At 41.4% G+C, this 27,229-nt stretch overlaps 1 protein-coding gene across 2 annotated transcripts in view; it reads left to right on the top strand.

The window, feature by feature from the left end:
- MED13L (mediator complex subunit 13L) overlaps window positions 1-27,229 on the top strand; it is a 185,967-nt gene that overhangs the window by 139,442 nt on the left and 19,296 nt on the right. For both annotated transcript variants that reach the window (XM_080628961.1, XM_080628960.1), the window contains exons 8-21: window positions 1,712-1,874; window positions 2,681-2,785; window positions 5,658-6,386; window positions 7,560-7,782; window positions 8,691-8,796; window positions 9,185-9,309; window positions 10,682-10,781; window positions 14,109-14,329; window positions 17,423-17,628; window positions 19,422-20,368; window positions 21,379-21,558; window positions 22,792-23,015; window positions 23,618-23,810; window positions 25,713-26,157. In XM_080628961.1, coding sequence (XP_080485087.1) covers window positions 1,712-1,874; window positions 2,681-2,785; window positions 5,658-6,386; window positions 7,560-7,782; window positions 8,691-8,796; window positions 9,185-9,309; window positions 10,682-10,781; window positions 14,109-14,329; window positions 17,423-17,628; window positions 19,422-20,368; window positions 21,379-21,558; window positions 22,792-23,015; window positions 23,618-23,810; window positions 25,713-26,157 — 3,967 coding nt within the window. The remainder of the gene's footprint in view (window positions 1-1,711; window positions 1,875-2,680; window positions 2,786-5,657; window positions 6,387-7,559; window positions 7,783-8,690; window positions 8,797-9,184; window positions 9,310-10,681; window positions 10,782-14,108; window positions 14,330-17,422; window positions 17,629-19,421; window positions 20,369-21,378; window positions 21,559-22,791; window positions 23,016-23,617; window positions 23,811-25,712; window positions 26,158-27,229) is intronic.

Below are 27,229 nucleotides of genomic sequence, written 5' to 3'. Positions count from 1 at the left end.
ATGAGGGAAAACTTGCTCTGAGGAAGGATAATGATGCGTTAGAATAAACTGACTGGTTGGAAGTTACAGCATGTCCATTAGCAGAGAGATGGGTGGGTTCTTGAGGGTTTCCTGGGGGTTTGTTGGTGTGTGTGTGTGTGTGTGTGTTTTAAAGAACAGGTTAGTGAGATACATTGATCCAGCTTCGAAGCAGGGGATGAGCTAGGTGATGATCTCTTCAGGTCAACCCTATTTTCTGTGATTGTGTCTCAAATACACAATAAAACAAATTGCTGCTGAAAGTAGAGAATTACTAATGTGAAGAAAGAGACTGGATTGTGAAGTGACCTCTGGTGAGGGGGCTGGTTGTGTCCTTCAGTTTATACCATTCCATGACATAGCTATTTGTGTGTGTTCCAGTATCCTGTCAGTGATTTTCATTTATAAAAATCAGTGTCAGTGTGTGAGTACAAAATGTTTTGGCCTGCTGTGAAGTTCTGTTTCACGTTATGCCATGTAATGCTGTACTGTATAGTATAAACAGATTGCAGAGTTTTGGAAAACAATAGTTAATGCACTCTAATGTAACTTGAAAGCTCTCCTAGCTCCTTGGTTATCCTTTCCTGCCTCCTAGCCTCCCCTTTCCATCACACCTTTTTTATTCCCTGGCAGTTGTGACTCTCCTGCTACTGACGCATGCCATGTATATATGTGTGTGTGTTGGAGTTGGGTTTGCTTATATACCCACATTCCTCTCTCCCAAAGGAGACCAGATTTGCTATTTTTCAATTTTTGACCTGGGTTTTTTTTCTGATCATCTGTCACGTTTATAATCTTATAGAACATTTGAAAGCCAGTGAAAGAAATGTAGAGCTCTGACTGGAGAAGAAAATACACAAACACGAAGACTCAAAGACACAGGGTTGGGCAGCTTGCATGCAATTCTAAAAGTTGTATTTTGGAAGTCACCTAATCGAAATAAGCAGAATTACCCTGTTAATTGCAGTGGTGTATAGCACTGAATCCTTTCAGCCTTTCATTCTTAAAGCTCCTTAAATTGTGACAAGCAGGAGGACGAAGTGTTCTGTACACTGATTTGACCTTGTTAAAATGCGGCATACCCTTCCTTACTGTTCCATCCAGAGCAGTGTTGCTCAGCCACCAGGCCAAATGAACCTAAAGCTCCCTCTACTGTTGTAGTTTGAGTCTGTAAAGATGAGTCCTAGATTTCAGTTATTCTAAAACAAAACCACATTTCATAAAGAAAAAGGAACATCTGCTGGTGAGATTTCTGCAGCACAGATGGAAAGAAATGAAGTGCAGAATGTAAATCAGGACTTTCAGGCTATTAACATGTTGAAGTAATATCTTCATTTGTTATCTCTTTGATAATCATACAGCATTGCTGAGAACTTCTCATATTATGTTAATAGTATACACTAATGATCAACTGTTGCAGAACTTCTGTATTAGTATACAACTGTAAGATTTCACCAATGCATGTTTTGATTCTGGTATTTCAATTCAAGGATATTATAAAGAAATAGCATCATACTAATCCATTTATTTCTTCAGTGAGGTTTTATCTTGAATATAAAGAACTGATTCTTGCTTTGAAATAGTTTACAGAAATTATTGGATTTCTTAATATGTAACAGGCAAAGTCATTTTCAGGAAAAAATATCAAATGTGAGTATTAAGATGAGCTGTAACATCAATATTTATATTGCAGGAGAAAGTGGATGCTCTCAGAGCAATATCAGCCATTCAGCTGTACAGGAGGGGACAGTCAGTGTGCACAGTCCAAAGAAATCAGGCAAGATTACTCCAAAATTTCACAATCACATGGTTCACCGTGTCTGGAAGGAGTGCATTCTCAACAGGTCACAGTCCAAGTAAGGCAGCAGTCCTGATGGCTTGTTATTAACAAACACAGAATATATATAATTAACATCGTAACAGTTTTGCCTTAGATAATGTTATTCCTCACGGAATTCTTTGGCTACTAATCAAAGCTAATGATGCAGAACAGATTATCAAAGAAAATTTGTTCCTGCATTCAGCTGAAAACTCCTGACACTTAGCATTGTATTTGCAGTTGTGTATCTTAATTGTGACAGTCTTTGATGTCACAAATCTATCAAATGTGCCTTTAGCTAGCTGCTGTCAGATTTATTGATTGCAGTTTCTAGCTCTAATTGTTGTTATGAGACTGAAAGTTGGGTGACTGAAGGACAAATAGGATGTATTTCATAGTTAGAACTTTAAGGGTAATAATAATTGTAAAATGCATTACATGTTGGGCTGAAATTCCAGTCAAAAAGGATATTGTGAATTCATGTTGTTAGTATCATAGACCTTCATTACTGGAGATTTAAAGTGTATGAAAGCACTATTTTTCACTATTCTCATGTAATTTCCTCATTTGATATGTCAGAAGAATTTCTAGGTGCAGTTTAAATTGCTTGCCCCTTGCTGCTTATGCTCAGACTCCAGACATAGAGCTGGTACCATCCTCCCATAGAAATCAAACTGTAAGTTTTAAGGAGTAGTAAACGGAACTGCTGTTAAATACAGGATTCTGTTTCAAAAGTGAAGTAGAAGGAAGCAATGTATTTAAGGAGAACAGATGCGCATTTATGCATATGCTTTTTTAAAATGTTAGTAGTGATAACTACTAAAATAATTTAATCTTCTTCAGGAGGAATCAAATCACAACTGCAAATATGGAAGAGGAAGTTCCTAACAACGCTGTTTCATGGGATTTTGTGGATCCAGTCCAAAGAGTCAGTTGTTCTTGTTCCAGGTGAGCTTTGAAGAAAGTAAGCATTTATCATATTGGAAGAGCCCTGTTTATTTCGACATAGGTACACTTACAAAAGGGAGTTATGTTTTAGCTCAGAGAAGAGGAAACTCTGATATCAAAACTATGATCATCACTTATGTTCATGTGATCAATGTACATCTCGTATCATTGTCACTTGCAGTAGTTGAGTGGAAAAATGATTCTAGGCTAGGGAATGCGGGTAGAATCACTCAGACATTGCTTGTTCATAATGAACTCATCCTTTAGGCTTTTCAGAGATGTGAGCTTTCAAGTTTCGAGTGGTAAGACTCATGATGAAGACGGACAGAAGCTGCCTAAGTTGCAGTTGTGTTTGTTAGGGATAGTGCTACTGTCTCTGGAGGAAGAGGAAAGATAGGCCCAAGAATCACTTTACTCCATGTCTGCCATGACTCATGACACCAAAAACTACCCAAGAGAATATCAAACCTTTGCAGCATGGTCACTGTCACCTGATAAAAAAGAAATCACATCTTATTGCACAAACACTTCAAGAGTGTATTAAATTATATGTCATGTTTGATGAATGCTTAAAGTTCCAGAGTGTTCAGCCTGGAGACTGTGCTGTATCCAGAGTGAAAGTGTTGCTCTCTTGCAGCTCTTTACATTATACATATATTATATTTACATTATACATCTGATTATATGTTGCTTGTATGGATACACTCAAGAATGTGGAACAGATAAATGTTTTCTCAAGGTGCCAAGTGTTTCCTATGGAAAACTGAGGTCAAGCTTTGCCTGGAAAGCATGGGGAACCAGTAGTGGACAATGGAAACCTCGTTCTATGGAAGGGTTCAGCTGCATTTGCAATTTCACACTGTCTTTTCATACCTCCAGTGATAACTGCATCATGCTTGAGTTAGTAAATACAGCAACTGGGAAATTCAAACATTATCCATGAAATGAAAACAGTGCCTGATTTCAAACTGCAGTAAGAACTTTCTGTATAGCTGCAGAAACCGGGCAGCGACTGTAATGCAGCTACAGTCACTACAGTGCCCATTCTATGTATTGCATAGATGAGAGTATGAATATCAGGATAAGATCATAAAAATCAGTCTTAAAGGGTTTGTCTGGTACTCGGCACCAAATTCAGTCTTCTGTATTCCCAGCTTTGTGTGTTGAAGAACAGAATGTCTAAAATAGTTTCCTGCAGTTGGTTAAAATACAGTGAATGATGGAGAATTAAGTCAGTTAATGTTACAAGAACATGCTTAAGGCAAATCTGCAGTTACTAAGGCATTAGCTCCACATCATGGGTGATTGCAGCTAAAGACCATCTGCTGCAGCAGAGAATTGGCAACATGTCCTGATAACAGCACAGCCCACAAAGACAGCCAGGACAATGCTACACAACATGGTGGTTACAGGAAAAGGATATAGCAAGTACAAGAAGTTGCATTTGTACCGTTTGACAGCCCCTGTATACTATAAAACTTGGATATTTTCATAGCAAAGTCATAAAAGCAGAATTGCTTTTTTTCAGTCTAGTAGTCCACTTGTGATAATGTAGCTTTTCTGTGTGAGCAAAAACACATTATATGGTTTGAAATGTGTTGTTACTGTCCTAGATACTGTAGTTTATAAACAATAATAGGGATGGAGTGATTTCTTTTCAAATGGTATTTCACTTCAAACAGGTGTAAATATTAAGCACAATTAAGTCATAGCTTAAAAAAGCTAAAAGTTGTTTAAACAACTAAACGAAAAAAACCCCAAGCAACAAAAAAGAGCAATAGAAATATGGAGGCTTAGATGTTCCTGTTGTCAAGTCCTTGGGCATTATAAAATCATAAATGGTTTGGGTGGGAAGGAATCCTTAAGCTCATCCAGTTCCGACCCCTGCCATGGGCAGGGACACCTTCCACTAGAGCAGGTTGCTCCAAGCCCCTGTGTCCAACCTGGCCTTGAACACTGCCAGGGATGGGGCAGCCACAGCTTCTCTGGGCACCCTGTGCCAGCGCCTCAGCACCCTCACAGGGAAGAGCTTCTGCCTAAGAGCTCATCTCAGTCTCCCTCTGGTAGGTTAAAGCTATTCCCTCTTGTCCTGTCCCTAGAGACCCATCAGCCACATGATGAAAACACAGCTTAGCAGAGCTTGAAATACTGAATTTTAGTCCTGTGCTTCGCAGTCTCAAAGATACTGGGTGCAAATTAAAAAAAAAGCTCTATTAAAATACGAAGCCAGTAATAAGTTTGTATGTTAATTTTTTGGTTTTGGTTTTGTTTGGTTTGTTTTAAATATTTTAAAATACTTTTTCATGCTTTCTTCATCAGTTGGTGATTGCTTTCTTTTGGTTTGATTTTGGTTTGGGGATAAAGCTGCACTTACATTTCCTTACCTGATAATGAAAGCATCCTGCTATGCACTGAGTGTGTGAACCTAACAAAAACAACTCTCATCTCTATCTTTTGTAACAGATGCTCCGGAGTGTGCCAGAGTAGTGGGGTAGGTCCACAGCAGTCATTTTATCTGCAAGGCTGCTTTCTTTAGGGTAATAAAAGCAACAGGAGCTTGGATTGTTTTATTACCTTCCATTGGAACAATCCTAAGCTTTTATTAACAATAGATCTTCCTTTTGTAAGCTGTTTTATGGAAACTGTCTTTATCCATTTCATATTGGGCAGAGAAACTGCAGCTGAGTTGGTTTGACTGACCTGGTCCACATCCTGGGCTCACTCTTGAATCTGTTAGAAAAACAGGAATAGGCATAAGATTTCTCAATGCTTTGGGTTCTGTTGTGGTGTGTTTGGTTTGGTTTGATTTGTTTCCATTAGTTCAGGTAACTGTCTAAACTGTGCAGTGACTTGTTTCTGTGTCTGCTTTCAGGCACAAGGTTTTCAAACAGCGTTGTGCTGCTGGCTCCAACCGTCCCCCAACGATAAATCAGCCAGGATTCAGCGTGGGAACATCATCCTCCTCATCGTTGCCGCCTCCTGCCTCTTCGAAGCACAAAACAACAGAGAGACAGGAAAAAGGAGATAAACTGCAAAAAAGGCCTATGATGCCGTTTCACCATCGGCCCTCTGTGACTGAAGAGCTATGCATGGAGCAGGACACATCAGGGCAGAAGCTGGGATTAGCAGGAATGGAGCCCTCTTTAGAAGTCCCTAATTCCAGAAAATACGAGAAGCCGCTATCTATACCTGCTAGAAATCCAAGCAAGCAAATGAGTATGAATCCTATGGATTCACCCCATTCCCCTACTTCCCCTCTGCCTCCCACACTCAGCCCCCAGCCAAGAGGTCAGGAAGCAGAGAACCTGGATCCGCCTTCTGTACCCGTAAACCCAGCACTCTATGGCAGTGGGCTGGAGCTTCAGCCATTGCCCACCTTAGATGATAGGACAGTCCTCGTTGGCCAGAGGTTACCTCTGATGGCAGAGGTCAGTGAGACAGCATTATACTGTGGGATAATTCAGAACAATGAGTCACTAGATATGTGGAGGACCTACAGTGTCCCGTCCAGTGATGATCCAGAGTTCAGGCCGCCAGATCTTCCATGTGAGAGATACGATGCCAAGATGGAAATCAACTCAGACAGCACTGCATTGAAGAGGTGAGAATGCCAGCTGATCTGAGGGGTTGCTTTACTGCCTTTCCAAGCATGGCCAAACTCTGTTTTCAGTTGAAACTGAAACAAGTAGATAACATTGCATATTTCCATTTGAGTATTTAATGTGTCTTACTTTTTTCATATCTGCCTTTCTGTTGGACATGATAAGAACTAATTGATGTTTTTGTAACCTATAACGCAGTCATTTAAAGCAAATATAAGAGTTTTATTAAGCTTATGTCTTTTGGCTATTTAAAAAAAGGAGCACCTGTGTTTAGTTACGCAGCCTTCCAGATATATAAATGCTTGGTTTGAGGGAAATTCTGTTACTAGCACTGTAGAGGCACTTCAGTGTGGCTTGTCCAATGGTGTATGTTTAAAATTGCTCTACACCATGCTTGCTGTGAGCAGTAGGTGATACTGCATGTGGAATAATACTGTTTCTTTGGAAACCTACTGTGGGCATTTGAAACTAGTGGAAGTTTTACTGTTAACTTCAGTCTTGGTAGGATGGAAAACAAGAACCTCAATGGGCTCTCTGGTCTGTACACAGAAAAGGGCAAATTCTAATCTTTTATAAATGTTACATTAGAAAAACTACAGTGAACAGAGTTTTCCTTGGTGAAAAACATGAACTGCCTAAATTTGAAGGAATTTTAGCTGTCTTTTCATTATTTTTTTAAATATGGATTTTTTTTATGCAAATGTATTTATTTATAACTTTAGCATGAGAATTTGTATTCATTTTACGCTGGGCTAAAAGTTACTTTTGCATTCTGACATTGCATAGAAAAAATGCACTTCAGAGAGTAGTTAATGAAAATGGATCAGCTAAAATTAGTTAAGGAAAAAGGTTTGAGTCATGACAACCTTGCTTTTGTGATTACAGTGGAGTTTGCTGGGCTGAAAAGGTTATGTGTGCTTCAAAGTGTTTTGATTGATGTAGTGACAAGATTAATACTTGTTCATTGTTCCAAAGTAGTTCTTAATACAGTAAGATGTTTAATACCAAATGTAGGCAAATGCATAATTTATTTGAGGAAAGAACATACTCCTCTTGGATTAAGGAGGATGGAGTGGGCTGTCTTTGTGTATGGCAGCTACAGATCTTAAGAGCTGTTAAAAGGTATTTGTTTTGTTTCATGATGGCTTTTGCTTCTTTATTTTCACTTTCAGGCTCTTAGCGCAACCTAATAAACGGTTTAAAATCTTGGAAGAGCAGAAGCCAGTGCAGCCACTAAACTATCTTGACCCCTTGCCTCTAATACAACAACCTGGAGAAGGCTGGGGAGACATGAGTGATCCTTACACTTTTGAAGATGGTGATATCAAGTACAGCTTCACTGGCAATAAAAAATGCAAACTTGGGGCTGAGAAAGATCCTCAGAAAAAGAACAAGGTAATATGGAAATCCAGAGTCTTTATTGTTAATGTTTTTATTGGACTTACTGTAGCACAGGATTTGCTCTGCAGCTCTCAGGAAGAAACAAGCCTGTTCCACAGATCAGAATCAGAGATGATGTGTTTCTGTCCTGCACTGGCTCACAGGCAAATCTCCCTTTCTCTGTGGTAATTCTGAACTGGTATTTGCTGGTATCCTTCTCAACATGTTTGCGTATGAAGACACTGTTGTCGCAAGGAATGCTTCCTGCTTATGTATATTCAGCTTGACCAGCAGCAGGTGCCAGATTTAAGCTAAGAAATAAAATTTTGAGCCTTGTACTGATGAAAGAACGTAATGGTCTTTTTTCTTTTCCTTGCTTGACACATCACCTTGCTGCAAAACTCGGATCTCTTCCCTTGGGCAAAATTAACATAGCCTTCTGCTGAGAGAATTGGTGGCACAGAGACTGTACTGGCTTTGAACATTTTCTTAGAGAGGTTCTTCGATATGTGAAAGAAAGCACTTTTATCACCATTCTTAGGTCATCATCTGCCCCGTGTGCATGATCCTTCTTATGTATCTTAGCCAGTCTGGAGGTCACTCGCTTGTTCTTGTGCAGGTAACCACCACACTTCAAATAGATGTTTCCTGAAGAAATGGAGGTGGCCAATTCTATGTGCTGGCTATCAAAGTTGGCTGATGTGTATGGAATCCTTTGTAAATAGTGCACAGTTACTCCATAGTTCTCCCGATACATAGACAAACAGCAGACAACTGTGTTCTTTTCCCTTCTTAATTATTTTTTGCTTCTCAAAGCATTTAATCCAGAGCCCTGAGTGTGGCTTGACATAGGAAAATAGTTGTTCTTTGATAAATAGTTTAAACTAATGCCTAGTAAAAATGCTTGGATTTTTTTTTTATAGTCAGAAGATGGAATTGGTACCAAGGAAATCCCCCCGACGGGTCATTCTACACCAGTTCCTGATGGAAAAGATGCCATGTCTATTTTCAGCTCTGCTCCTAAGGCTGGTGAGTAAAAGCTCTTCAATTCAATCCTCAAAGCAAAGCTGTGCAAAACTACCCAATAAAATCTGAAAGGAAAAATCACATACTGAATATTTTACTGTAACATCTGGGCTAAAGCTCCTGGGATAGAAAAACCCCCTTGATTCTCCTTGTCCTTTTTATAATAACAGAATTACTTTAAAATTTTTAAGAACACTGCAGTTGAGCAGTAGCTGCCTTCATTCTTTCCTGATAGACCTGCAAAGCAGTTTCTAGGCTTCATCATAGAAGAAGGGGCTCAGTGATTCTTCCTTGCCCCATGTTTAGAGTGAGAAGTCAAATTGAGAAAAGGCATTCTTGTGTTTCTCAACTTTGCTCCCATTTTTCTTGTTTTTCCCTTTCTTTTTGACAGACACCCGGCAGGACAATGCTGCAGGCCGCGTAGGCTCTGGTAGCCTCACACAGGTGACAGATCTGGCTCCATCACTTCATGATTTAGATAATATCTTTGATAACTCAGATGAAGATGAGCTTGGTGTAAGTCTTTGTAGGACTGAGTGTTCTGTAGAGTTAAACCTTAGTCAAGAAAAGAGGGGGAGCAGGATGGAATCCCAGGGGGGAATGATTCTCCCTAATAGATAGGAGAGAGTTTCCAGGTAGGCAGGCTTGGATTTTAACTAGGAAGAAGTGCTAGCAAAGAGAGGTATCCTTTCAGGAGATCCATCAAAGTGAGAAATCATCACTGTGTATATATAATTCAGGAATGTATCACATAGGTTATATCAAAGCTTGTGTTGTCTGGCAGTTTTTCAGTCATGAGGGAACCTGTATACAGCTACCTTGCTGATTCAGGCATTGCTTTGGCAGGCTGTAAGAATACTGCCACAGGTAAAGCTTTATAAATGCATTACATCTAGTTTCATGTCCTTTGCTTTTGTCAGTATTTTGTGTTCTCTTGAGAGTTACGGAGTCATTAGCCAGTGATTTGTTCTTTTACCTTGTCTGAGAAGCTGCCCAAAGAAAAATAAATTCAGCCTTACTGAGTTTCAGTAATTCTCTGAGGTGTGTTTCTTTCTATTCCTACAGCAGTTTATTTCAGTGCAAAGAGGAATAGTTGCTGAATATTAGGAAATACAGAGGGCAAAGCAGGTTTACATCAGTTACTAGGGAAAAAAACCTGAGACACATGGAAAGGCAAAGATTAGAATAATTACTGTGTTTAAGCTTAATCTAATACAGCCACAACCATACAGAGACGATCCTGTACTGACTGATAGTAGATAATAGTGTTTTAAAGTCTGATGGCTCCTTCTGGGCAGTACATTTCCAGTACACCAATTTATTTACCAGTTCGACCTGTTCTGTGGTTCCACACAAACTACACTTCAGATGTTGCAGTTCGTATGCAAGTCTGCTAAAGGACTGTCAAATTACCTTTTTCTGTCAAGATGACCTGGCCAGGCCTAGTGTTCTTCTGCCTTAAAACCTGCATATATTGAGCTGTCCCTGTGGTGATACTTTATGGCATTCTTACTCTGTGTTGTATTTTCATTGTTATCTCAGAATAGTCTGAACATGGAAGCGAGTAGTCAAATTAATTTCAGGCTGAGTGTTTGTAATAACATCTTCAATACAATTTGTGTGTCTATAGATACATACGCTTATATGTATGTATCTATATGAGAGGGTATAGACAGGCAAATATGTCAGAGACTTTTGGTTTTGTTTTGTTGTAATGTTGAAAGAGAGGAAAAGGAAATCCAGACTCCTTGGGGGGAGTGAATGGGAAAGGAGAAAGCACATTTTTCTCTTGTGAGATCTCGTTCAGAGAGTTTTCAGGATCTTTAATAGCTCTGAATTCCAGTATGTTGTGTATTTTTAGCATGGTGTGTGATCATTCTGCTTTTAGGCTGTATCACCAGCTCTTCGGTCTTCAAAAATGCCGGCAGTGGGGTCTGAGGAGCGCCCTGTAGGGAAGGATGGCAGGACAGCAGTACCTTACCCACCGAGTGAGTAAAAACCATTTGTTCAGATCTCCTTACAACTACCATACTGCCATTACGGAGGAGGCTTGAAATGTCACTTTTTTAGGATTAAGAGGTGTAGTGTGCTTATTTTGTTCCGTAACTACCAGATGCTAATATTAAGGGGATAAGCAGATACTAATGAAAAAGTGGATGGTAATAGACACATGTATTTTTAATATGCCTACTGAGATATGAGATATTCTTCTTTGACATTACTATCTTAGATTGGAAGTATGGGAGAGATTTGTTACAAACCTTCATTTAGAAGCTATCCCCTCTATTCTCAACTCACTGTTTAATCTCAGTTAGTCCTTACCCCATTACTATATCCCTCTTTATGTACAAATCATTCTTCTTTTTAAGCAATTCAAAGTATTTAAAGCTCTGACTTACCAATTAGCCATTATGGTGCAACCTGTCTTGGAAGAAAATTGCATTCAGCATTTGACAAATTCAGACTAGAATCACCTTTAGGGTTTAATCTACATGTGGAAGTGCATGATTAAAATGGCAAGGAATGTGCCAACAACTATTGGGAATGATGACTTTTACTGTCTGAGACATATGGGCTTTCTTGCACCAGAAAGGAGGTTGTAGTGAGGTGGGGGTGGGTCTCTTCTCCCAAGTAACAAGCAATAGAACAAGAGGAAACGGCCTTAACGTGCACCAGTGGAGGTTTAGATTGGATATTAGGAAAAACTTCTTCCCCCAGAGGTGTGATCTTCCCTCAGAGGGTGATCAGGCACTGGAACAGGCTGCCCAGAGCAGTGATGGAGTCACCATCCCTGGAGGTATTTAAAAGATGTGTAGATACAGTGCTAAGGGACATGGTTTAAGTGGTGGCCTTGGCAGTGCTGGGTTAACAGTTGGACTTGATGATCTGAAAGGTCTTTTCTAACCTAAACAAATCTGTGACTCTGTGTAGGTGGCATTTCTCTCCAGGTGAAAGAGAACTGTGTTTTGTGCGTGTGTATGAGTGGGAGTTGGAAGGTGTTGTTTTGGTATAGCACTAACCAATCAAGTTATGAATTACAAATGGCTTAGTGGTGAGGAGGAAGGTTTGATTTTTGTGGCCGTTATAAGCAGAAATCCAATCTCTCTGCAAATCATTCCTTAATGCCTTCTCATTAACTTCAGCTGGTAATGAGAACAAATAGAGGGGAAGAAAAAAACCAGGCTGAAGGAGATGAGTCAGAGTTTTATGGACCCATAAAAGCTCTGCTGATTTACTCAAATGTAGAAGTCTGAAGTATACAGAGATTGGATTTTGACAGGTTTACTTGATCCATAGCTTTTTGAAATATGCAAAGCTTTCTCAAGCATGACACACATGAAAATGAATAATGATAGTTAGCCTGTTGCTGGAGGGTTGGGGGATTTTGTGTAATTAAACTTTTTTATGAATCTGCACTGCAGAATTTTGCTAACTGGAGTGAATGTGAGTGTGAGAAATGAGAAACTATAGAGCTGTGTGGAATCAGTTCACTACATACATACATACATACTACACTCCACTTCTGCTTTGTAGCTGTCACCTTGATACCAGCTGTTGAGACATAACAGTATCTGCAGGGAACTGAAATGCCTTGTACATCATAATAAATTTCTACTGACCACATTTCATTTTAACCTTCCTTCCTGTCCCCCTTTCTCCAGTTTCTAAAGCACGCTTCTCTTTGTTGAAAAACAGAGGCAGTAGCTAATCCAGCTGGCATCCTGCTGGCTGTATTTCATACTAGCATAGGGTAGAAAATAGGGTTTTTCCATTCTACTGAACTTTTTCTCAACATTAATTTGTCTATATCAGGAAAAGACTCTAAGGTCTTTTAAATACAAAGACTGAGAAAGGAGTGTGGAAGGGAAGAATTAAGTGGGAATAATTCATGGTCCATTATTTACTGCTCCAGGTTGTGAAAGACTTTGTTCAGCTTAGACTGTTATTGCCAACGGAACTCCATTTTGAGAGGACTTCGCCTCTTTGAGTTAAACAATTAAATAGACTGGCTATGTCACCTCTGTGCTCTAAAGAGAGGTTTGGGCTCTGTTAAGGCAGAGTGGAGATGCATCTTGAGGCTGCAGCATCCTACAAAATATACACTATCAGTGTATGTGTTCATATACTACATATAATTTGAATCCCACCACTTCTGTCTTTTTCAGTTAGTTTTTGACAGTAGTATTACGTTGCACTGTTTGGATTTCCACAGCATGGTGTTTAGCAGTCAGAAACCCATCTGTATGTATTAATAAAGTTTCCATAATCTTGAGGCTGTAAACGTTAGTGAGTACGAGTAGGTCCTTGTGTCCTGTCAGCTTGGGCTAGCTGTACATCTGGAAATGGAAATGGAATTGGGCATTCAGTCTGGCAGAAGAAGTATTAAAGAAGAGACACCTGTGGGAATTCACCCTTCTCTCATTTGAGTATTTTAATGGTGAATTCACCAGAGTGATGGTTATGCCCAGTGAGTGTCTGTCCCAGTTCAAGTCAGGAAAAGATGTATTCTGAACTGGAAGCAAAATAAATACAGAACCTGGTAGCTGGGGAGAAAATACATTACTTTATTCTGATTCTTGTTTGATTGCATTACACTCTGTAAAGCTTTTCTGTTGGGGTTGGGTTTTTTCCTTATCACCACCATATGATGAATGATTACATGATGTTCGTTTACTGAGAAGTAATATAGGGATTTTCCTGGCTTAGTGTCTTGTGATGCAAAATGATACTTATGTGGCTTCCCCTGACACTTGGCACTTCTGGATGCTTGGCAGTGTGATTCTTAAACAAAATTGCCTGTGTTTGTGTTAGCAGCGGGAGCTTTCCTTCAGGAGTTCTGTCACTATGGACCAAATGAGGCTACAGTGACTATGGCAGTGGAAAAATGGAGCTAAGTAAATTCCAAAAGCCTCCTGGTTTAGGGCTTGGTATTGGCTCTAAAAAGGGGAAGAAACTTCTCTGTGTCTCCTTAGTAACAGTTGCTGGGGTGACCTCTGCATTAATGTCATTAATCTCTTCTATTATGAAATATTTTTTAGTTGCTCTTAAAACTGTACATTGAATTTATGTATCTGCCAGTTTGGTGTTTCTGCTTGCAAAGTATCTCTAGGAATTTCTGGAACTTATCTCTAGGAGTTAACTTTTCATCTAGGTTTATACTGATGTCAGAGCTCTAGTAAGTCGGTAGAATCTTTGCTAGGTTTTAACTGATGAAATAAGAGCGGGTATTGAGTCAGTCTCTTCTGTTCTATTGGATTTCCCATTGAAGAATGTGTATTTGAGTGATTAACAGTGCATCATTTTATCATATTTAGCTGTGGCAGATCTCCAAAGGATGTTCCCAACACCACCTTCTCTAGAACAACACCCTGCCTTCTCCCCAGTAATGAGTTATAAAGATGGGATAAGTTCAGAGACTGTGACTACCTTGGGAATGATGGAAAGTCCTATGGTCAACATGGTTCCAACACAGCTTGCGGAGTTTAAAATGGAGGTGGAAGATGGATTAGGTAGCCCTAAACCTGAAGAAATTAAGGTAAACATGCCAAAAGATGTGATGTTCTTTTAATCTCATCTCTGTGTGGTTTGATTTTGGTAAGCAAGTCATATGTAGTGTGTATAGCAGACTACTTTAACAAATGGGAGCTGGAGCCATGTAAAGTACCTGTCAGCCTTTAGCTGGAAAAAAAATTAATCTTCTAGTAAAAAAGCTTTTGAATTATTTCCCTGATTTTAACTGGCTATTTTTCTTCTGGTAATTTTATGTGTGTAATAAAGGAACCAAACAATATTGTATATGAAATGAGCCTCTATGCCTAACAGAAAGAACGTACATATCTGAAAACCCATCATGCTTGTGACTAAGTAGCTGTTAAATGATTGATTTCTTCAGATAATTTCTCTGTAGCACCCTTTATGCATAGGCTCCCCTTGCTGCCAGGCTCTGGGGATGCAGCTAGGGTAAAGTCGTGCATGTAGAAAGGCTGCCTTTTTCTCTCTGAAATGTTGCCTTTTTTGGTTAGGGTTGAAAATCTCTGAGAAAGCCCAGGGGTTGAACTTGCTCTGTTTCTTCTTCAGCTGATGTTACTTCACAAGTTTTAAGGCCAGATGGGACCATTCTTATCTGACTTTCTGTATAACACAGGTCAGGTAATGTCACATAGTTACTCCTCTATTGAGTCCTGTAGTGTATCTAAGAACTATTTTTAAATGGGGACTCTGCTGCTGGGTACTAGTACTCACCTTCCCGGCTTTACATATCAAGATGTATCCATTTCTCCATAGCATCACATAAAGGACTTGACATAAGCACCAAGTATACATTGATTTGTATGTCATTTTTCCATCTTGAGCACAGGCTAAGAGGTAGGATAAAACCAATCTGCCTGCTTGTGTGTATTCTGCTTTACTTAACTTGTTGGGCCAATTTCTGTCACTTCAAGTCAGAGGTTGTCGTTCCCATATTTCCATGCATATAGCTTGAGGGGGGAGGTATTTAAAAATGCACATTTCTTTGTAGAAATAACACCTGACTTTGTTCTGCAGTGAGCTCGTTTGAACACAGGTAATAAAAAGGGAGATACAAACCATAGCTCTGTCTTCCTAGTAGTCCCCAGCCCTTGATTTCTTCTCCTTCAGGCCCACCCTGTCCCTAATCTGCCACAGCCTGTTCCTTCTGTTTCAGCAGCCATTTCTCTCCCCCACACCACCTCCTTCCCTCTTATTTTGTGCTCCTGTGAATGCTGGAATTAACTGGAGGCTTATTTTTAAGCATCTGCATTGCTGATAGCACTGTGCACCGAAAGCTGCAGCACTTGCAGTTGCGTGGACAAAAAGTGGCTGTGTATCAATATGAGAACACCAGCAGGTACATTTATCTTAGTGGAAATGATGTAGTCAGCTGGAGATTAGTGAATTCTCCTACATGCAGTAACAGTGTACCTTAGGCAGACTGAAAGTAAAGCAGAGGCACTCTGCAGGGCGCCTTTCTCCATGACAGCATCTGCTTTGTCCCTGGGAGAGGAGGAAGTCCTTGTCCCCACACAGCAGCTTCGTGCATTCAGGAATTCTGTCTCCGTGTTACGCTAAAGTGTGTCAGAGCAGGCTCTGGAGTTACCAGCTCACGGGGCTGCACGTTGTGCTGGTGCCTGTTGAGGAGCTGAGCTGGACTCTGTTGAGAAAGAGACATTGAAAAGTGGGCAGGAGTTGGTTATCAGTGTGCCCCTGGTGAACAGGGATAACCACCAGGAAAGCTTGGCATGTCTGTGCTGCTGCTGGAAGATCAATTCTTCCTTCGATCCTAACTTTTGAGAGGCTTTGCTGAAGTACAGCTCTCCATTTGCTTTGTATAGTTTGTGTATCTACCAATTTTTCTACCATTATAAAAGTTTAAAGTAAGTTTTATGTAAGATTTGTAAGACTTTGCCTTGCCATGGACCCTGTTTCCTTTTGTCTTCTGTTTGTGCCTTGAACTATTGGTTTAGGACTAGGATGACTTGGGCCTGGAATGAAAATCTGTACTGGGATTTGTTGAGCTGAAAGATTTGGAGCGGGAGCAGATTTTAGGGCATCATTGATACTGAAGATATTTTAATCTCCCTCACAACCATTTTAGGAGTATTAAAATACATGGTTTAATTCTGCCTGATAACATCTCCAGCAGCACAGTTTACTTGCTTTTAAGTGTGTCACACCTGCTCATATACACCAACGAGGCAAACAAGCACCCAAACCCATTGCTAACCATTTTGGGAACATGGAAGTAGATTGCTTGTGCTGAGTATTCAGCAGATGAAGGTAGTAATCCACACATTCCTCATCTCCAAATGCTTTACAAGGTGCAAGGGTAAAACTGCAAAGATCTAACGAGATGTTAAATACTGACATTCTGAGAGACTGCTGTTACTGGTTTAGTCATGGCTTTGACTTTGCAGTTGTGCCTCAAAAGGACTAGCTCTTTTCTTCTCAAAGAAACCTGGACTAGCTCTAGAAACTCTGGCTGAAGTTCTTGTCATCATTCCTGCAAACAAACACGATGGTCAATGGAAGTCCAGTTTGACTGCACTTCATTTAGATTTCTATTTAATACTACATTTACTGGATTGTTTAGTATTTGGCATGTGTTTAGTGTCCACTGTTACTACTTGGATTATATTAATCCCCAGCAGGGGGTTATTCAGAGAGGCTGATTTAGGCCACCTGAGGTGTCTTCACACCATGACTCCGCCTCTCTCTCCATTGTCAGTATAGAATTTATGCAAAGATCAACCGTTGAAGTGCCTAAATTAGGTGCTTAATGATAGGTAGTATGCAAATGTCATAGTACACTATTCAGACGTAGCTCATGTTAAATGAGTCTAATTGTGAAATCTACTGCCACTACAGCTGTACAGCATCTCAGGATGATAAGGAGCCTCAGCTGAGTTTCCTTGAAGGAACTGCTCTTGAATGTTTTGTAGAATATTTTTATTCAGAGATATATATATTTATTCATATACTTAATTTTGAAAACAAAAAAGCATTTGTAGCGTGTTCAAACAGTACAATGTGTTTTAATTAAAAATGAGTATGCAAATATCAAGCACAACCTCACCAGGTTGTTGTAAACGTTGTCACTTGGGTGTTACAGGATTTTTCCTACGTGCACAAAGTTCCATCATTTCAACCATTCGTGGGCTCCTCTGTCTTTGCTCCACTGAAGATCCTGCCCAGCCAGTGCCTGCTACCTCTGAAGATCCCAGATGCCTGCATGTTCAGGCCGTCCTGGGCTGTTCCTCCCAAAATTGAACAGCTTCCTTTGCCACCTGCAGCCACTTTCATTAGAGATGGCTACAAGTAAGTACAGTCTTGTAGGAAATCAGTTTGTTTATGGAAGAAATTAATTGCTGGAGACTTTGAAAGCTGTCAAGAATTGGCACCCTTCAATTAATAAAGCCGCAAGGATAGTACAATTCTGCACTGAGTACGTTTCTAGAGGAAGCAGCCTGTATCTTTAAATCAGTCTGTAAATCCTTTAAATCAATCCTTCTCCAGCTCCAAAGGGTCCTTCAGTGCTCTCAAAAGAATTGCAAAAACAGAAATTGTAAACCCTTGATAGTGCCTAGGGAGTGTAATTGAATTCCCAGGTTTTCTTGAATAGTAACTGATTCACCAGGCCTGAGCTGGTTATTAATTTCAGGTATTTGCTGGGGAAAAAAACCCTTTCATTTTCCATACAATCCAATTAGAGTGGAGATTATTCCTGCAGGCTTCCGACAGAGTGTTGATTGCCAATCAAGGTTTCTAGGTCACCTTTTCTTATCAGTCTGAGGTATTCAGTGTGTTTCAGATTCACAACTCCTGCAAACCTTTGTTCATGGGGCTTTTTTTCCCTCTTTTGCTTTGAGTTGTACATACATCTGTTCAAGGTGATAAAATGATTCTGAGGAGTAAGGACTTTGCTATTTTCCTTTCCAGGTCCCTACTGATATATGAGCATTAAAGTAGTACTCCTTTTAAATAGCACACAAAATACACAGCAAGAACAGACAAACATGAGAAAAACCTCTTTCTCTCCTTTATCAAGAGACTTTTCTTACACTTTTTCTTACTCCAATATGAAATGAATTGAAGAAAAGTGAGCAGCTTATTAGCAACTTGGAAAGAGAAGAGTTAAGTAAAGCTCTTACTCTTTTGATTGGCCCCATATTCCCTGTTTCTTGATATGAGTCATTCTAAAGACCGATCTCATGGGAAGGTACAAACTGTTCTTTGGTTGCTTGAATTTGGCAGAAAATGACAAAAAAAGGTAATAAACCCCAGTTGTGACAGTGGATGACCCAGAAATATGTTTCTTAGTTTTACTGGACTAAGAATTTGTGATGGATGTGTCATGCTGTGCTGGAGACTCTGTAATCCTAAATGAGTATTTGATTTGTAGTGCCTGGAATCCCGTTGCCAGTTGCATACCACCATGAGGCGTGTATGTGCCACGTGTGACTTGACAGTGATTTAAAGTCATGGTTTCTAAAGTCAAGTAAGACTTTTTGCCCAAGAAAGTTGTAAGTGCTCCATCCCTGGTGGTGTTCAAGGCAGGTTGGACAAAGTCTTTGGTGACATGGTTTAGTGTGAGGTGTCCCTGCCCATGGCAGGGGGTTGGAGCTGGATGATCTTAAGGTCCTTTCCAACCCTAACTATTCTATGAATCTACGATTCAATGCCTCTGAAGAACTTTCTTTATTTCCACTGATGTTTTATCCTTTCACAGATAATTGTGTTTCAAACAACAACTACAATTCTCTTTTCCGTAAAAAAGTTGCAAACATCATGAAGGTTTAACTTGATAATTTATGGAGAGACTCTTCTCAAAAGCATTTGAGTTTGAGGCCATGGGATCATCTTTAGGAGGGCAAAGCGCCTGAGATGGCACCTTTTTATTAGGGTAATAAGAAACAGCGGTGTTCATTATGAGAATTTCAGTTTTAGTTGAGAGACAGGTTATGAGCAGAGTACGTGTTCTCTCTTTGCTACAGTTACAGTGAATGCTTTCTGTTTTCACTCTCTGCTTGTATTTAAAAGTTGTCAAAATAAGTCTTCACAACCACCCAGTTTGTGATGGCATTTGACTGTTTCTCATTTATTTCTTGCAGCAATGTGCCTAGTGTTGGGAGTTTGGCCGACCAAGACTATCTTCAGATGAACACTCCTCAGATGAATACACCAGTGACACTAAATAGTACTGCTCCAGCCAGCAACAGTGGCGCAGGAGTTCTGCCGTCACCAGCAACTCCCCGCTTCTCTGTCCCTACCCCTCGCACGCCCAGGACCCCAAGGACTCCTAGAGGTGGGGGTACTGCGAGTGGTCAAGGATCTGTAAAATATGACAGCACAGATCAAGGTTCACCTGCTTCTACCCCTTCTACGACACGACCGCTGAACTCAGTGGAGCCGGGCACCGTCCAGCCCATCCCGGAAGCCCACAGCCTCTACGTCACCTTGATTCTCTCAGACTCCGTGTTGAACATCTTCAAGGACCGTAACTTTGACAGTTGTTGTATATGCGCCTGTAATATGAATATTAAAGGTGCAGATGTTGGCTTATACATCCCGGATTCATCCAATGAGGATCAGTACCGGTGCACCTGTGGCTTTAGCGCTATTATGAACCGCAAACTTGGTTACAACTCCGGGCTCTTCATTGAGGATGAGCTGGATATTTTTGGCAAGACCTCAGACATTGGCCAGGCTGCAGAAAGACGACTGATGATATGTCAGAGCAACCTGATCTCTCAGATGGGTGAGGGAGCCAGAAGAACCCAGGAACCTCCAATGAGCCTCCTCCTCCTCCTCCAGAATCAGCACACACAGCCCTTCACATCTCTGAGCTGCTTGGATTATATGTCCTCCAACAACCGTCAGACGCTCCCATGCATGAACTGGAGCTATGACAGGCTGCAGGCAGACAGCAACGACTCCTGGGTAGAATGCTTCAATGCCCTGGAGCAAGGCAGGCAGTACGTGGACAACCCCACTGGTGGAAAAGTGGACGAAGCCCTTGTCAAAAGTGCCACTGTACATTCTTGGCCTCACAGCAATGGTATGGGTCCAAACAGATTTATGTCTTTTCCTTTGAATTTTTTCATGACTTCTACAAATTTGTTCAAAACTTCCCAATCATGAGCCACTCAGTCTTATGTGTGAGATGATATGCATAGAAATATTCATAGAATCCCAGCCTGGTTTGGGTGGGAAGGGACCTTAAAGCTCATCCAGCTCCAACCCCCTGCCATGGGCAGAGACCCCTTCCACTGGAGCAGCTTGCTCCAAGCCCCTGTGTCCAACCTGGCCTTGAACACTGCCAGGGATGGGGCAGCCACAGCTTCTCTGGGCACCCTGGGCCAGTGCCTCAGCACCCTCACAGGGAAGAGCTTCTGCCTAAGAGCTCATCTCAGTCTCCCCTCTGGCAGGTTAAAGCCATTCCCCTTGTTCTGTCCCTACAGGCCTGTGTCCAAATCCCTTCTCCCAATATCTTGTCAGCCCCTTTACGTACTGAAAGTCTGCTTTAAGCCCTTTATTCTAGAAGTAAAGTAGGGTTCTGAAAGCTTTATACATTACATCTCAAGTAGCAATAATAATCTGGTTGTCCTTAGACTTTGTGGTCTAAATTGTGAAAGAGCCTGTGGATGCTTATAAGTCTGCAGCAGAGGTGCAAAACTAATTCAAGTATTGGGGGAAGGCAGAATTATGTCCCCTGTTTTTGGAGAAGTCAGCAGAAAAGAAATGCTTTGTATGAATGTGTCACCAAGAAAAATAAAAGTGATTTGATAATGAAACATCACATGCTGAAGATGCTCTGGCTTCTTACAGTCTGAGCTGGACAGCAGCAGCAGCAGTGAAAGGTATGTGCAAAGGACTGTGATGACAGCTTTATTTCAGCGGTGTTTTCAGACAGTGCCACAGTAAATGCCATTAAGCTAATTAGAGCTGTGCACATCTGAGCATTGTGAGAGCAGTACGAAAGAACAATAAGCCAAAAATTGTTGCCACTTCCAAATAGTCCTTCCTTTCCCTCACTGAAAATGACTGCTGCTCCTTTGTCATTTGCAGTCCTGGATATCAGCATGCTCTCCTCCCAGGACGTGGTGCGCATGCTGCTGTCCCTGCAGCCCTTCCTCCAGGATGCTATCCAGAAGAAGCGAACAGGAAGGACCTGGGAGAACATCCAGCATGTGCAGGGACCACTCACCTGGCAGCAGTTCCATAAGATGGCAGGACGGGGAACCTATGGTACATACATTGTGGTGTATGCCAACAGTTCAAATGGAAGAATGGTTTTCTAGAAATGTGCTTCCTTATGGAAGAACATTGGAACAAACGGGCTCTTTGTATCTATTGGGGGCAGGGGATGGCTCTTCACATGGCTTTAGAATGCATTTGCAGCACACTGGAGCGGAGGCTTCACCCTCCCTGACTGACACCTACTTACAAGTGCAGAAATACTGGGTGAGGATCAAGCTCCCCATCTGAGCCTGGCCTTTGGCCTGTGCTGAAGCTCCTAGTGTATAAATCACATGCAGAGCTCTTGAAACTGTACCAAATCACAGTGGGGAAGAGGGGCCTTGAGCTATAGAAAGAGGGTAACACAAGAAGTGAGTATGCTTTCTCCACAGAGAGGTTTGCTTGTTCTAAGGTTTCCCATAGACTTAATAAGAACTTTCAGTTTTAAGTATTTCCCAGCCATAAGTGACTCTTCTGGAAAATACAAATGACAAAATAGATTTCGTGGGTAAATGTGTATTTCTCACCTCTGATTTATCTCAGTCTAAACCAATGCAGTCTTGCTTAGAGGTTGATGGCAACCCTTCCTACTGTGCCAGCGAGTGCTCCAGGGCTCTTCTTACAGAGAGGAGCAGGAGGCAGTTTATACAATTACAATAACTTTGCTATGTATATACACCTTGGAGTAAGTTGCTAAATGTTTTACTGTGTAACTTTGCACAGCCAGGTGGAAGTAGATGAAAAAGTGTAAAATCAGGTTTTATGTATTCATGTTATTACTTTTGATTGAGTGAGGTGCAGTTATGGTTCTGACAAAGGAAAACCACAAGATTAAGCCTCAGGAAGGGCAATACCTATATTTACAGTACACTGCAAGATGGTTTATTGTGACTTTTTAGGGAAGCTTAAATGGTAGATGAGCTCGGATCAGCTCCCTCTGCTTTGGCCAACTGAGCTTTGATTTTATGACCTTTTTTAGGTACAATATAAATCTTTCTTCTACTTTCTTAAATATTTTTTCCCAAGGAAAAGGGCTGGGGGAGAACATGGTTTATCAGGCACAATCCAGCCTTGATCCGTTTCCACTCTATGGTCAGACTTCTGGGAGGCTCAGGATGGCAAGGGATGGCTGATTCCCAATATTCCTATAAAAGAACCCACTGCTGGTACATCAGAGAACCCACTGCAGTTAAACCACTTCTTTTAACACTTCTTCTTTCTTTCTTTTTTTTCTCTTTGAAGGCTCTGAGGAATCTCCTGAGCCTCTTCCAATCCCGACTTTACTCGTGGGTTATGACAAGGACTTCCTGACAATTTCTCCATTCTCCTTGCCATTCTGGGAGAGGCTGTTGCTAGACCCGTATGGGGGCCATCGGGATGTCGCCTATATCGTGGTGTGTCCAGAAAATGAGGCCTTGCTCGATGGAGCCAAAACTTTCTTCAGGGACTTGAGTGCTGTATATGAGGTTGGAAAGACAAACTACACTGAATTATTGCTTCTTAAGTGTCATTTCTGTTCTGCTGCATGTTTGTTGGGAGAAATCTGGGTTTTAAAGTAACAATTGTTTGAATAAGGATTTATTTCATTTTGAGGACTTCCTGCTCTTTCAGATTCCGAGAATACTGTCTAATTGAGTTGTACTGTGATTTTCTGTGCATTTCTGGGCATTTGTTGCCATCTGTTCGTTACAGTACACATTCTTTTATATTACCAAGGGTGTAACACTAGTATTAATACACTTGCAACCTAACACATGAAGGCCAGACCAAACCTAAAGACTGAGGAGTAGATTAAAGAATCAGTTGTTTCTTGTAATTGCTATTCTGGAGTTAAAACCATTTCCTTCTTTTATCATGCACATTGTGTACTACTGAATTGTAAGATCACCTTATGACCTTGCTTTTGCTGTAAGTACAGTTCGAGTCAACCGATAAATGTAGCCTTTTGTTTCTGTATTTATTAAGGAGCCACCAGATGTGTGCTGGTGGCTTTACGCTACAAACCAGATTGCAGAGCACACTCAGATGCTCAGCATCCAGTTACAAGCATCTCTTCTTTCCTCAACAGATGTGTAGACTTGGCCAGCACAAACCAATCTGCAAAGTGTTACGTGATGGGATTATGCGGGTGGGGAAGAGCGTGGCACAGAAGCTAACGGATGAGCTCGTCAGCGAATGGTTCAACCAGCCTTGGGGCACTGAGGAGTGTGACAATCATTCCAGACTCAAACTTTACGCGCAAGTTTGCCGGCATCACCTAGGTAAGGCTCCTGTGGTTTCTGTAGGTGCTGTAGAGGTTACTTGCTCCCCTTTATCAGGGATATCTACTGATGGAAATGGAGCTTTTTCTTAAGGTACAGATTATGATCTCTTCAAAGATAAAGAAGGTATTATGAGGCTTTATCCTAGTTTCTTAATGCATGATAAATTTGCCTACTCTCAAAGGTTTCTTCTGTTCAGGGATCCAAAAACCAATTCTTACCTTATTAGTAAAGGCAGTTTGGTGTAAGATGCTTGTATGCCCCAAAGATGTTCCACACAAACATACATTGATGTGGTTTGTATGTACCAGCATGCTGGAGTTGGTGCCTTGAAGCATAACACATATTTATCTGAGAGACGAGTTCACTAAAACTCTGCAAAGGAGGAGTAAGTTAGCACAGGTAAAAAAGTGACTGGGGCCTGGATCTGTGAGGTGTAGGCACTTGGAACCACGTCACCCCAAAGGCCTGGGCTCCTCTGGACTACCTGTAGGCTTATTTCCATCCTGAAACAGTGACCCCATTTAAAAGATTAGTCTTCTGGTTTTGTTATGGCAACCTGCTGTATTTGTTCTGTTAGAACATCAGGTGTACTGGTTTGGTGAGGGAGACTAGAATCTGAGTATACGGGAGGGTATAAAGTTTGCTGGGGGAGTATCAGAAGACAGGTCCTGGCTGAGCCTGGCTGAATCCCTGGACTAACATTGCTCCCACATTTCGTACCTGGGTAGAGACATGGCTGTTCGTTCCAGAGTGGATCCAAAGGCAACATAACTGTCTTGTGTTTGTAACTGAGAAATGGGATCTTGGCACAAGACACAGACCATCCAGAACATCACTGGAAATACATCTGCTGAGACAGTGCTGCTCACTGCTGGCACACGCTGACCATGGCACCAGCCACATAAAGGCTTTGTGCTTGAGCTGAAAGGTGCAGACTATGTTTTTGTTTAAAAATAGCCAGGAAGCTTTAGGTAGTTTCTTGAAAAGTGCTTCCTGCCTTTGCTCTGAGCGAGGTGTGAGAGTTCTGAAGTCTGTTACTGTGAGGACTGATGATCTGATTTTGGACAGAAGTCTGAGCAAACGTGGGAGTTAGCTGGGCAGTTCTACAGCCTGCAGAATGCTCGTGCATCCTTTGAGGACTGTTTGACAGAACAGGCTGGGACTCGTCCATCTCAAATGACCCTGTGACTCATTCAGTTTGCTTTCAGTTTTAATTTCCCACTTAACTGGAAGGGAGAAATTACTACAGCACTACTTAACATAAGTACCCCAGGCTCACATGCAGAGGTGCAGCATGTGCAGGGCTGGTTGAGGAGCTGGGGGCTCAATTCACACCTGAGGCATCTGGCAGGAGCAGTGTTGGGAACTTCCCCTGCTGGTGGTTTACCATCTCTGAGACTAAACAAATAATAAATATTCATTTACTCACATTTTATTTGATTTATTACATTAAAATGATCAATGTAGTATCTTGTTTTTCTGATACTGAGGAGCAGAAATAACTATATTCAAGTTTGCCGTTACTGTAGCTCAGGTAAAAAGAACTTCTGGATTTTGAGTCTGACAGAGTGACTGTAGTAATTGCAGAGCTGAACACTGTATAAAGCTGCTGTTTTCATAACCCAGTATAGCCAGAGATCATGATGTGTCAGTACCAACTCCGATTCACAAAGCTCCACAAAGTCATTCCTGTTTTTAAAGACTTTTGATCTGTATCAGATGCTGAAGAATGATGCCAAAGTAAATCCTTGTGATGGAGCTTGTATTCATGTAGCATTTGTATACTCTTAAGAGTATTCTAAAAGTGCGAAAAATAGTGTGTGACTTTATGGTTAATGCCGTTGACTTTGGTCGGACAGACTGCCATTCATCTCCTTTCCTCTTCATCTGCTATTCCAGCACCTTACTTAGCCACTCTGCAGCTTGACAGCAGCTTGTTGCTACCACCCAAGTACCAAACCCCAGCGCCAGCAAGCCAGGCACCAGCAGCACCAGGGAGCACTGGACCTGTCCCCTCAAACTCAGCATGTCTCTCAGCTGCTGGGGCATCGTCAACAGGCAACTCCTTTAACTCCACACCCAGTGGTGGCACCACTAGCCTTCCCACAGGAAGCAGTTCATCCTCTGGATCCTCAGTGCCACAGCTGTCAGCATCTTCAGCAACACCTGGCGTTAACCAGATGACCACTACCTCTACTCCAGGGTTTAGTGGGAACATTGGGTCAGGGCAAAACACCAGCACTGGGGGAAACACAGCAGAGCGCTCGCAAGGAAGCACAGGTCCTGGAGGAGATGCAGAATCAGGTCAAAATGCACCACAGCAGCAACAGGAAGGACAGGAAGGGTAAGTGACTTCAGTGCTCAAATGACTCCAAGTACGTCTAGTTAAATCCACTGTTATCCTGTAATCTTTAATCCTTATGTAAATGCAACCTGTAATCTTTAATCCTTATGTAAATCCTAGAGAGGACCTTCTGACATGTGCAGAGCTATTGGCTAGATGTAAATGGAGCAGGACCTGTTTGTATATGTCTATAGCAGTTAGGGATAAAGGGGAGGTGGAAAAAACAAGCCTTCCCTTTTGTGTAACAAGCAGCAAAGCTTGATTCAAGTGCATGATCGTGATCGCGGTGTGGCCATTGTGTTTGAGGTGCCTTGGGATGTCCCACCTGGTATTTGCAGTACAAGTAAAACATGAGGTGTCTCTGAGGCTCTGTGCCCTATCTGCTCACTTGGCCTCACTGGTCAGGTGCTGCAGGACTTTTCCTGTGGCACTGAGTGCCTCTCACATGGGCAACACCATCACACCTCTGCCAGCAACAGACAGAAAATGCAAGCCATGGCTTTGTTTCCATGTGCCTGCATTGCTTTGCAAGCAGGTGCACTGTCAGGTCAGGAAATGGGGTTTTATTGCTGTTCCTTTAAAATAAGTTGCAGCAGCACAACTTATTTAAAGACTTCATTATAAATAGTCCATTAAACATAAATATTAGGAAAATATTTTTTAACATCTTATGTAAGTAACTTCCTGAGTGAACATGTTTTTCATTACTCTTATAATAATGCATATTACTAAGAGCCATGATATATGTTAGGGAGTTCCTGTATCTTAAGTGAAAAGCCCACATCCTGTTATAGTTGGGGTTATCCTTCAGACATCTGTTTGCTGGCTCTGTGCAGAACAGCACTTGAGCCACTGCAGCATGGTTTCTGACAAAGGAACTCTGAGCTGCTTGTGATCACTTACAGATGTTGAGCCTCCTACTCATGGTTAAAGCATGGAGAAGAATTTTATCAAGCAAAAATTTCCAGTTGCTCCTTCTGTTACCAATGGAACTTCACTGTAACTGAACAGGGGACATGAGTCTCCATTGAAGTTACTTTGGCACTTCTCAGTTCTCAATCCTTTCTCTCCC

Source organism: Psittacula echo, assembly GCF_963264785.1.
Source record: "Psittacula echo genome assembly, chromosome: 13".
NCBI classification, from domain to species: Eukaryota; Metazoa; Chordata; class Aves; order Psittaciformes; family Psittacidae; genus Psittacula; species Psittacula echo.
Note: the sequence above shows the minus strand (reverse complement) of the source record. Positions and strands in the feature narration are given on the sequence as shown.